At 41.3% G+C, this 12417-nt stretch overlaps 1 protein-coding gene across 1 annotated transcript in view; it reads left to right on the top strand.

The window, feature by feature from the left end:
• phf14 (PHD finger protein 14) overlaps window positions 1-12417 on the top strand; it is a 303809-nt gene that overhangs the window by 224924 nt on the left and 66468 nt on the right. Inside the window, 1 exon segment of the mRNA XM_038796438.1 lies at window positions 10791-10908. Within this exon segment, the coding sequence (XP_038652366.1) occupies window positions 10791-10908 (118 nt within the window).

Here is a 12417-nt window from a genome sequence, read left to right as displayed (position 1 = left end):
TATATATTGAAAAAATCTCTTCCTATCTTCCTTTATATTACCAGCTAGCTTGCACTCATACTTCATCTTCTCCTCCCTTATTCCCTTTTTAGTTGTCTTCTGCCCGCCTTTAAATGCTTCTCAATCCTCTGGTTTCCCACTAAGCCTCGCCACTTTGTATGCTTTTTCTTTAGCCTTTATGCTGTCCTTGACATCCCTCATCAGCCATGGATGCCTTGTCCTCCCCTTAACATGTTTCCTCCTCCTTGGGATGAATTTCTGTTGTGCCTCCCTAATAACCCCCCAAAACTCCTGCCTTTGCTGTTCCACTGTCTTCCCTGCGAGGCTCCTTTTCCAATCAACTCTGGCCAGCTGCTCCCTTTGTAGTTACCCTTATTTAATTGTAATACCGTTACATCTGATTGCAGCTTCACCCTCTCAAACTGCAGGGTAACTTCTATCATATTGTCGTCACTGCTCCCTAAGGGTTCTTTCACCTTAAGTTCCCTAATCAAGTCTGAGGGGACTAACTAAGGAGGGGACCAAACAATCCATCACATACTTGATTTCTGTCTATTTTAAAAATCAGGGAGCTAGACTTCTTTCCAAATTATTTCATGAGAGAAGTACCCCACTTCAATCCACCACCAGTCCTTGCAATATGTAATACAATACCCTCTGGTGGACCTACACAATCTTGATGGACTCCCAAGAGATGTGCAAGTCATTATTTGATATTGCTGCAGATGCCATCCTCCAGAATCTGTGTAGAGATGCACAGCAATTTTAAAATTCTTCTGAGTTTGGACTTAAACTGCTGAACGTATTCTAAGTTACAAAATTCCCTGACAATTGGATTTTCCCTTCAAAAGAAACAGCTATCTATGAATAGATAATAGATAGATAGAGAAATACAGCACAGAACAGGCCCTTCGGCCCACGATGTTGCGCCGAACTTTTGTCCTAGGTTAATCATAGAATTTTGGACAATTTTTCATGGCCAATCCACCCAACCTGCACATCTTTGGACTGTGGGAGGAAACCGGAGTACCCGGAGGAAACCCACGCAGTCACGGGGAGGATGTGCAGACTCCACACAGACAGTGACCCAAGTCGAAATCGAACTTGGGACCCTGGAGCTGTGAAGCAATTGTGCTATCCACAATGCTACCGTGCTGCCCTTAAGAAGTTAACCTACACTCCCTTATTCTACCCTAATCCAAGTACCTATCCAATAGCCGCTTGAAGGTCCATAAATTTTCCGACTCAACTACTACCACAGGCAGTGCATTCCATGCCCCCACTACTCTCTGGGTAAAGAACCTACCTCTGACATCCCCTCTATATCTTCCACCATTTATCTTAAATTTATGTCCCCTTGTAATGGTGTGTTCCACCCGGGGAAAAAGTCTCTGACTGTCTACTCTATCTATTCCCCTGATCATCTTATAAACCTCTATCAAGTCGCCCCTCATCCTTCTCCGTTCTAATGAGAAAAGGCCTAGCACCCTCAACCTTTCCTCGTATGACCTACTCTCCATTCCAGGCAACATCCTGGTAAATCTCCTTTGCACCTTTTCCAAAGCTTCCACATCCTTCCTAAAATGAGGTGACCAGAACTGCACACAGTACTCCAAATGTGGCCTGACCAAGGTTTTGTACAGCTGCATCATCACCTCACGGCTCTTAAATTCAATCGCTCTGCTAATGAACGCTAGCACACCATAGGCCTTCTTCACAGCTCTATCCACTTGAGTGGCAACTTTCAAAGAACTATGAACATAGACCCCAAGATCTCTCTGCTCCTCCACATTGCCAAGAACCCTACCGTTAACCCTGTATTCCGCATTCATATTTGTCCTTCCAAAATGGACAACCTCACACTTGTCAGGGTTAAACTCCATCTGCCACTTCTCAGCCCAGCTCTGCATTCTATCTATGTCTCTTTGAAGCCGACAACAGCCCTCCTCACTATCCACAACTCCACCAATCTTCGTATCATCTGCAAATTTACTGACCCACCCTTCAACTCCCTCATCCAAGTCGTTAATGAAAATCACAAACAGCAGAGGACCCAGAACTGATCCCTGCGGTACGCCACTGATAACTGGGCTCCAGGCTGAATATTTGCCATCCACCACAACTCTCTGTCTTCTATCGGTTAGCCAGTTTGTTATCCAACTGGCCAAATTTCCCACTATCCCATGCCTCCTTACTTTCTGCATAAGCCTACCATGGGGAACCTTATCAAATGCCTTACTAAAATCCATGTACACTACATCCACTGCTTTACCTTCATCCACATGCTTGGTCACCTCCTCAAAGAATTCAATAAGACTTGTAAGGCAAGACCTACCCCTCACAAATCCGTGCTGACTATCCCTAATCAAGCAATGCCTTTTCAGATGCTCAGAAATCCTATCCCTCAGTACCCTTTCCATTACTTTGCCTACCACCGAAGTAAGACTAACTGGCCTGTAATTCCCAGGGTTATCCCTATTCCCTTTTTTGAACAGGGGCACGACATTCGCCACTCTCCAATCCTCTGGTACCACCCCTGTTGACAGCGAGGACGAAAAGATCATTGCCAACGGCTCTGCAATTTCATTTCTTGCTTCCCATAGAATCCTTGGATATATCCCGTCAGGCCCGGGGGACTTGTCTATCCTCAAGTTTTTCAAAACGCGCAACACATCTTCCTTCCTGACAAGTATCTCCTCAAGCTTATCAGTCTGCTTCACGCTGTCCTCTCCAACAATATGGCCCCTCTCGTTTGTAAATACTGAAGAAAAATACTTGTTCAAGACCTCTCCTATCTCTTCAGACTCAATACACAATCTCCCGCTACTGTCCTTAATCGGACCTACCCTCGCTCTAGTTATTCTCATATTTCTCACATATGTGTAAAAGGCCTTGGGGTTTTCCTTGATCCTACCCGCCAAAGATTTTTCATGCCCTCTCTTAGCTCTCCTAATCCCTTTCTTCAGTTCCCTCCTGGCTATCTTGTATCCCTCCAGCGCCCTGTCTGAACCTTGTTTCTTCAGCCTTACATAAGTCTCCTTCTTCCTCTTAACAAGACATTCAACCTCTCTTGTCAACCATGGTTCCCTCACTCGACCATCTCTTCCCTGCCTGACAGGGACATACATATCAAAGACACGCAGTACCTGTTCCTTGAACAAGTTCCACATTTCACTTGTGTCCTTCCCTGACAGCCTATGTTCCCAACTTCTGCACTTCAATTCTTGTCTGACAGCATTGTATTTACCCTTCCCCCAATTATAAACCTTGCCCTGTTGCTCGCACCTATCCCTCTCCATTACTAAAGTGAAAGTCACAGAATTGTGGTCACTACCTCCAAAATGCTCCCCCACTAACAAATCTATCACCTGCCCTGGTTCATTACCAAGTACTAAATCCAATATGGCCTCCCCTCTGGTCGGACAATCTACATACTGTGTTAGAAACGCTTCCTGGACACACTGCACAAACACTACCCCATCCAAACTATTTGATCTAAAGAGTTTCCACTCAATGTTTGGGAAGTTGAAGTCGCCCATGACTACTACCCTGTGACTTCTGCACCTTTCCAAAATCTGTTTCCCAATCTGTTCCTCCACATCTCTGCTGCTATTGGGGGGCCTATAGAAAACTCCCAACAAGGTGACTGCTCCTTTCCTATTTCTAACTTCAACCCATATTACCTCAGTAGGCAGATCCCCCTCGAACTGCCTTTCTGCAGCTGTTATACTATCTCTAATTAACAATGCCACCCCCCCCCCCCACCTCTTTTACCATCCTCCCTAATCTTGTTGAAACATCTATAACCAGGGACCTCCAACAACCATTTCTGCCCCTCTTCTATCCAAGTTTCTGTGATGGCCACCACATCGTAGTCCCAAGTACAGATCCATGCCTTAAGTTCACCCACCTTATTCCTGATGCTTCTTGCATTAAAGTATACACACTTCAACCCATCTCCTTGCCTGTAAGTACTCTCCTTTGTCATTGTTACCTTCCCCACTGCATCACTATGTGCTTTGGCGTCCTGACTATCGTCTACCTTAGTTGCTGGACTACAGATCCGGTTCCCATTCCCCTGCCAAATTAGTTTAAACCCTCCCGAAGAGTACTAGAAAACCTCCCCCCCAGGATATTGGTGCCCCTCTGGTTCGGATGCAACCCGTCCTGCTTGTACAGGTCCCACCTTCCCCAGAATGCGCTCCAATTATCCAAATACCTGAAGCCCTCCCTCCTACACCATTCCTGCAGCCACGTGTTCAACTGCACTCTCCCTATTCCTAGCCTCGCTATCACGTGGCACCGGCAACAAACCAGAGATGACAACTCTGTCTGTCCTGGCCTTTAACTTCCAGCCTAACTCCCTAAACTTGTTTATTACCTCCACACCCTTTTTCCTACCTACATCGTTGGTACCAATGTGCACCACGACTTCTGGCTGCTCACCCTCCCCCTTCAGGATCCTGAAGACACGATCAGAGACATCCCTGGCCCTGGCACCCGGGAGGCAACATACCTTTCGGGAGTCTCGCTCGCGACCACAGAATCTCCTATCTATTCCTCTAACCATTGAATCTCCTATTACTATTGCTTTTCTATGCTCCCCCCTTCCCTTCTGAGCCCCAGAGCCAGACTCAGTGCCAGAGACCTGGCCGCTGGGGCCTTCCCCCGGTAGGTCATCCCCCCCAACAGCATCCAAAACGGTATACTTGTTTTGAAGTGCAACGGCCACGAGGGATCCCTGCACTGTCTGCCTGTTAGTTTTCTTTCCCCTGACTGTAACCCAGCTACTCTTGTCCAGTACCTTTGTTGTGGCTACCTCCCTGTAACTCTTCTCTGTGACCCCCTCTGCCTCCCGGATGATCCGAAGTTCCTCCAGCTCCATCTCCAGTACCTTAACACGGTCTCTGAGGAGCTGGAGTTGGGTGCACTTCCCGCAGGTATAGTCAGCGGGGACACCAGTGGTATCCCTCACCACCCACATCCTACAGGAGGAGCATGCAACTGCCCTAGCCTCCATCCACTCTTACTTTACAAAATTAGCTGCCCCGTGGACCATACATTTATTAATGTATTGATAAATTCAGGATTTGTTTCAAGAGTTTAATTTTATATGTTTCATATTATAAATATTACTTGTAATGTTATCCTTAAAGTGGCTGGAAAAAAATGGCCGTTGGTAGCTTTGTCTGCATTAAGCATATCAGTTTTTCAGAAAAGTGGAACTATTTCTGTGACATAAGATCATCAATGCTTTTAATTATGTAACTAGCAAATTGTTTAGTATTATAACCCATGGTGAGTTTATGGATTTAGGTTTTCTAGGTGTATGTATCATGAAGATATATTACACAAGATGGTCGCAAGAGTTGGGAGAAGAGAGTTCAGAAACTTAAGTCCACAGAACTATCACACGTTGAGCCTATAAACAATTTACATAGCAAGGCTGAATGGGAAATTTGACTTCAGCTTTTACAATTCTAAATGTTGTCAAACATGACCAACAATCGTGGCAACAGGAAGTAAGGTTTGTGGTCAAGAAATGAGCACATTACGCAATACTGTAAAGATAAATTTCAAGTTATTGAGAATTATTTTTTTAATAGTACTGACTAGGTTCTTCAGATTTAAGAACGACAGGAGAATCGTGAAATGCAGATTGTTTGATTTCCTACTATATTTAATTGAAATTAATTATTTTGACAGAATGTAGGTAAATATACTAAAGTGAGATATTTAAGCAGAACTCCACAGTATACATTTGTTTTGCATTTATTTTGGAGACTAAACTGTGTCATCTAAAATCAATATGTGTGTGCTGGGGAGGGAAGAGCAGAAGAGAGAAATGTTCATCGATCTAAACTTTGATATTCTTATATTGGCATGTTGGAAAGGAATGCATTCTGCTTATCACAGTAATATAAGCTGCCTCATTGATAATACTGTCCATAAACTGGCCCCATTTTATCTTTAAGGTAGACAGCAGATAATATAAAATTGCTTCTCTAAAAAGTTTAAATTTAAAATATTCATTCTGTTGAAATCATACTTCAATATATCCCACAATATTAAGAATCACTGATGTGTGTAAATATACTGCATAGAAATTTGATGATGTAATTTCAAATAGGAAAATGTACAAGATGGAGCATTACACTGTAATGCATGAAAAGGTTGCTGGCACTTCATTACCTTCTCTGATTTAACAATCCTTTTTTTTTACAAGCTTGGAATATTGAGAGTGTCAAGAGTAGGCTACTTTTAGAGTTAATTTTACTGGGGAGCAGTGAGTATACCAGCGCTTTTTCTTATAACAGGCAATAACCTGGCTTTAGTAATTTAGATAAACTGGCACAACTGAATGAAATAGCCTCACAAGTACCAAGTGTCCACAGAAATTGCAGGACATTCTTTCCCTGTCCGAGATTATTATTATTATTTACTAACCCAGAGCAATGGTTTAATTTGTAGGGATGCATATTTTCCTGTAAATATACTACTTTACTTGCTGTGTATTAAATATTATGAATGTTCAAAACTGTTCGCTCACTTCAATGGAAGATATGAATGGCTGGATTTTCTGATCAGTGTCATTTTAGCTGTTAGTAATTCATTTTATACTACTGTTAAAAATGCTGATTGGAAGATCTACATTTTTCCCTTCTTTTGCAAGAGGAATTATATTAAAAATCTCAGATCCTAACCACATTACAGCCTTGGTTCAAACAAAAGAGTGGAACTCCAGAGTGAGGTGAGAGTGCCCTTGACATCAAGGCAGTATTTCACAAAGTACAGCATCAAGGAGCCCTTGCAAAACTGGAGTCAATAGGATTCGGGGGGAAACCCTCCACTGGTTGGAATCTGGCATAATTATAAAATGCTTAAAGACAGTATACAAAAAGCAGTTAGATATATTAGTTATATATTAATATAACTAATATATGATATATTAATTATTTCAATTTTTAAAATGATGTATGTATCAGACATAAGTCACAGATTTTTTCATTCTTTTCTTCAGGAGGGTATTGTTAAAGAGTTAGTTGGTTTTAATTAGATTTCAGATTGATGTGGAATGATTGAGTAACCAAAGTTCCTGCTACTTAGGCAATCTTCCCTTAACAAATAGCTGTACACAATTAGTTTGTTTGACAATACCCTGGATAGTATGAACTCTTTTATGTACTCTATTGCATACAATGGCAATGGCAAAAGGACAGTATGAAGTAAAATAAGTGAATGGTATGGTGAACATGAGAAATGGTTAGTTACTAGTAGTAGCATTCTAAGTCAGTTTGGCCAGATTATTGATTAGAGTACCTCAGCGATCAGTGCAGGGACACAGAAAGATAGGAATTAGAAGCAGAAGTTGTCAATTCAGCCCTTTGAGCCTGTTCCACTATTCAATCAGATCATGACTGATCTCTTCCTGGCTTCAAATCCACCTCTTGCCTGTTCCCCATATCCCTTTAACCATGTTTTATCAAAAATATATCTATCTCCTTCTTGAAACCATTTAATGATTCAGACTCCTCCACACTATGGGGAAACGACTTCCACAGGTTCAACACCCTCTGCAAGAAGTAGTTCTTCCTCATCATCTGAGTTTTAAATCTATTGCTTCTCAACCTATATCTATGACCTCTCATTCTAGATTGCCCCAAAAGGGGAAACATTTAGTCTACGCTTACTTTATCAATCCTCTTAGTATTTTATATAACCTGATCAGATCCCCTCTCATTCTTCTTAACTCCAGCGGATATAAGCCCAAACTGTTTAATATCTCCTCATACGTCAACCCTTTCATCCCCAGAATCAATCTGGTAAACCTCCTCTAAACTGCCTCCAAGGCCACCACATCCTTCAAATAAGGAGACCAAAACTGGACACTACTCCAGATGTGGTCTCACCAACACCCTATACAATTGCAACAACACTCCTCTACTTTTATACTCCAGTCCTTTTGCAATAAACGCTAACATTCCATTTGCCTTTCTTATTACATGCTGTATTTACACACAGACTTTCTGCGATTCATGAACAAAGGCATCCAGATCCCTCTGCCCAGATGCATTTTGAATCGGCTTTCCATTTAAATAATTTGCCTTTCTATGCTTCCGGCCAAAATGGATAACCTCACACTTATCCACATTAAACTACACCTGCCAAATTTTGGCCGGTTCTCCAAGCCTATCTATATCTGTCTGAAAACGCATTATCTCCTCTTCACTGCCTTCTTTCCCACCTATTTTAGTATCATCACAAATTTTGCTATGTTACACTCTGTCCCTGCTTGCAGATCATTTATATAGATTGTAAACAGTTGAGGATGCGAGGACTGACCCATGCAGCACCCCGTTAGTTACAGTTCGCCAGCCAGAGAAGGATCTATTTATTCCGACTGTCTGCTTCCTGTCAATCAGCGAACCCCCAATCCAATCTAGTACTCTACCCTCAATCCTCTGCAATCTCACCTTCTGGATCAGTCTTTCATGTAACACCTTGTCACAACGTCCCTTCATAAAACCATGCTGACCATGGTAGATTGAGCTTTGTCTTTCCAAATGTTCAGTCATTTCCTCCTTCATAATTCTTTCCAGCACCCTCCCCACCACAGAGGTCATGCTAACCAGTCTATAGTTTTCTACTTTTTGCCTCTCGCCCTTTTTGAATAGAGGTGTCACATTAGCGTGTTTCCAATCCACCAACCTTTCCAGAATCCAGGGATTTTTAAAATATCATAACCAATGCATCCACTATCTGTTCTGCCACCTCCTTTAATACCCTATAGTGCAGGCCATCAGGTTCCGGAGACTAATCTGCCTTTAATCCCATTAGTTTATTTAATACTTTCTCCCTACTGATGGTTATTCCACCACGTTACTCTGAATTTATGGAAAATGTTTATTATCCTCTACTGTGAAGACAGAGACAAAATATAGGTTCAGTGTCTCCTCCATCACTGTGTTCCCCATTATTGCCTCCCTAGTATCATCCTTTAAAGGGCCAACATTTACTTTTGCTATTCTCTTCCTCTTTGGTCGCACAATGGTTAGCATTGTTGCTTCACAGTGCCAGGGTACTGGCTCAATCCCTGCTTGCGTCACTGTCTGTCCGGACTCTGCACGGTCTCCCAGTATCTGCGTGGGTTTCCTCCGGTTTCCTTCCATAAGCCCCGAAAGATGTGCTAGTTAGGTGAATTGGACATTCTGAATTCTCCCTCTGTGTACCCGAACAGGCGCTGGAGCATGGTGACTGGGAGATTTTTACAGTAACTTCATTGCAGTGTTAATGTAAGCCTATTTGTGACAACAATAAAGATTGTTATATTATTATTATATACTTATAGAAGCTTTTGGTATCAGTGTTAATGTTTTCTGCTAGTTTCCTTTCGTAGTTCATCTTGGCTCTTTTGATTTTATTTTTAGTAGGGACGTCAACAAATTATCATTTATATGAATGATTTGGATGAAGGGACGAAATATGTAGTTGCTAAACTTGGGTGGGTAGGAAAGTAAGTTGTGAAGAGGACATAAGGCTGCAAAGGGATATAGATAGGTTAAGTGAGTGGCCAAAACTTTGGCAGATGGAGTATAATGTGGGAAAATGTAAAATTGTCCACATGGGCAGGAAAAATAGAAAACAGCATACTCTTGGGGTATAGAGAGATCTAAGTATTGTGATGCATGAATCAGGAAAAGTTAGTTAGGTAAAGCGAGTAATTAGGAAGGCAAATGGAATGTCATTTTTGTCACACGTAGGCTTATATTAACACTGCAATGAAGTCACTGTGAAAATCCCCTAGTCGCCACATTCCGGCGCCTGTTCGGGTACACAGGGAGAATTCAGAATGTCCAAATTACCTAACAGCATTTCTTTCGGGACTTGTAGGAGGAAACCAGAGCAGCCAGAGGAAACCCACGCATTCAGCCGAGAAAGAATTACTGCAAGTGCTGTGAGTCTAATATAAAAACAAAAAATGCTGGAAATATTCAGCAAGTCAAACAGCATCTTTGGAGAGAGACACACAGGTCAATTTCAGGTTAATGATCTTCAGAACTAGCGAATGGTCATCCACCAGAAATATTGGCTACTTCTTCACTGTTGTCTGACTACTAAGTATTTCCAGAATTATTTTGAGATTTATTGAAGATGAGGCAGTTATCTACAAACTCAATTTTTAAGATATTATATGACTCATGCACTTTATCTTGCAGAGATGATCTCATTGACGAGTCTGGGGTCAGTGTTGCAGGAAGGGGAAGTTGTTGGTGTCAAAAGTTTTATAAGTCTGTTATTTTTCTGTCTCCACTCTCAAGATCTTAATTGCGAAACCAACTGGATAAGTAGTTGATGGTTGAATTCCAACTTTATTTCTTAATCATAGAATTTACAGTGCAGAAGGAGGCCATTCGGCCCATTCTTGTCTGCACCGGTCCTTGGAAAGAGCACCCTATCTAAGCCCATAACTCCACCCTAACCCCACACCTCCACCCTATCCCCGTAACCCCACCTAACCTTTTTTCGACGCTAAGGGCAATTTAACATAGCCTAGCCACCTAACCTGTACATCTTTGGACTGTGGGGTAAACCGGTGCACCCAGAGGAAACCAATGCAGACAGGGGGAGAACATGCAGACTCCGCACAGATAGTGTCCCAGCGGGGAATCGAACCTGGGACCCTGGAGCTGTGAAGCAACTGTGTTAACCACTGTGCTACCGTGCTGCCCTGTTTTGATTTGATTTGCTGGATCATAAAACTAATTTTATCGTAAAATTCTCCTGTTTAGATGTGATGAATGCAGACTCTGTTACCACTTTGGTTGCCTCGACCCACCACTGAAGAAGTCCCCAAAACAGACAGGCTATGGTTGGATCTGTCAGGAGTGTGACTCTACGTCTTCAAAAGTAAGAGTAAATCTTTGTTACCTTGGAATTCAGCTCACTGCAAGATTTCCAAAGATAGTGTGTGGAAATTAGCTGTCCACAGTAGTTTGGATATCCAGCAATCTTAGTCTTAGAATGCTTAAGTATACTAATCAGACCTGGAGAGAATCAAAAATGATATTGAATTTCTGTCAGCCTTTAACATGGAACAGACTGTCGCATATTATTTGTAGAAATGCCCCATTTGTTTTTTGCTTCAGGTTTGTTCTGGAGACTAATTCTGCATTGTTGTGAATTGGATAGATATTTTGAACACGGTAGTTATTAATGTTTGACGTTGAAATATTAAAATTTTGTTTTAAATCAGCTGTTTCAGTGCGTTAAACGTTAATTGAATTTTTTGATTTGTTTTAATCTTATTTAATACAGTACTGAATATTTATTTCACAAAATAATATTCAAAGAGAGAAGGTAAGATTTGTTCAGTTCCAAAGAAGATATTTTTAATGTGTTCCTGCACTGAGTCAGCATTCCCACAGTGAATAAGACTGTGAAACTACAGCAAGCACTACTGGACAGGTTATTAAAACCTGATGACCTTCACAGGCTATTACTAGTTGAATACTGCTGTGTTGAAATTGTTTGTTTGATCAAGAAGAAGAGTTTTTTCCAGAGAAGCTACCGTGCACCTTAGAAAGAACATCACCCTTTAACTAATCAGCCTTGACAGTTAGAGGGCATTTATGTCTGTGTAGAATCTGTGTTTGCAAAAACAAGTAACCTGCAAAAGGTTTCCATAAGAGGTCAATAAAACATTGTAAAACAATCCAATTTTAGACTCGTTCTGATTTATTGTGCTATTTACTCAGTTTTTACCTGGCTAATATAGACCTGAAAAAATATGAAAATCGTCCTCATTTCTCTTTTTTTCACCTTACCATGGCAGGGATCCAAATGAGGAATGTTGGGTCTATCACCTAATTTGTAATCAATGTAATTCTTCAGCTTGTTGTACTAAATAGCTTTTGTGTGGCAAGTTACCCAGCAGAGTATTATTGTTTGGTGTTGGCATCACTTTGAAAAGTTTAATCTGAGCAAATCACCATAGTGACCTAAGATTGGAAGATATTTAAAAAACTTTGCTGGTGTACTGCCCAAAATGATAGCACACATACCAGCTTTTCCAATTGCTAATACTGCCGTGGCTGAGTGGGCCTCAGCAGCAATATTTTAAAATAACTTGTTGCAAAAAAAATAAGAAAAAAGTATTCAGAGTCTAGTTATTTTTGTATTATTTGCACACCCAAATTAATATGCTATTCAACACTAAATCCAACAAGTCAAATGGTAGACATGATGCGGTCCCTGATGGAAATAGAGTTAAGAACATTGACCTGTATAACAGCCAGTATAATGCAGTTAATGTCAATAGAAATATTTGTTTTTCTGAAATGATTCTAATTAATTTACACGCATTGAAAATTCTGGAAGGAGAACCATATTTGCAACTGTTACTGAAGACTCTATTGG

The sequence above is a fragment of the Scyliorhinus canicula genome, chromosome 5, assembly GCF_902713615.1.
Source record: "Scyliorhinus canicula chromosome 5, sScyCan1.1, whole genome shotgun sequence".
Taxonomy (NCBI): Eukaryota; Metazoa; Chordata; class Chondrichthyes; order Carcharhiniformes; family Scyliorhinidae; genus Scyliorhinus; species Scyliorhinus canicula.
Note: the sequence above shows the minus strand (reverse complement) of the source record. Positions and strands in the feature narration are given on the sequence as shown.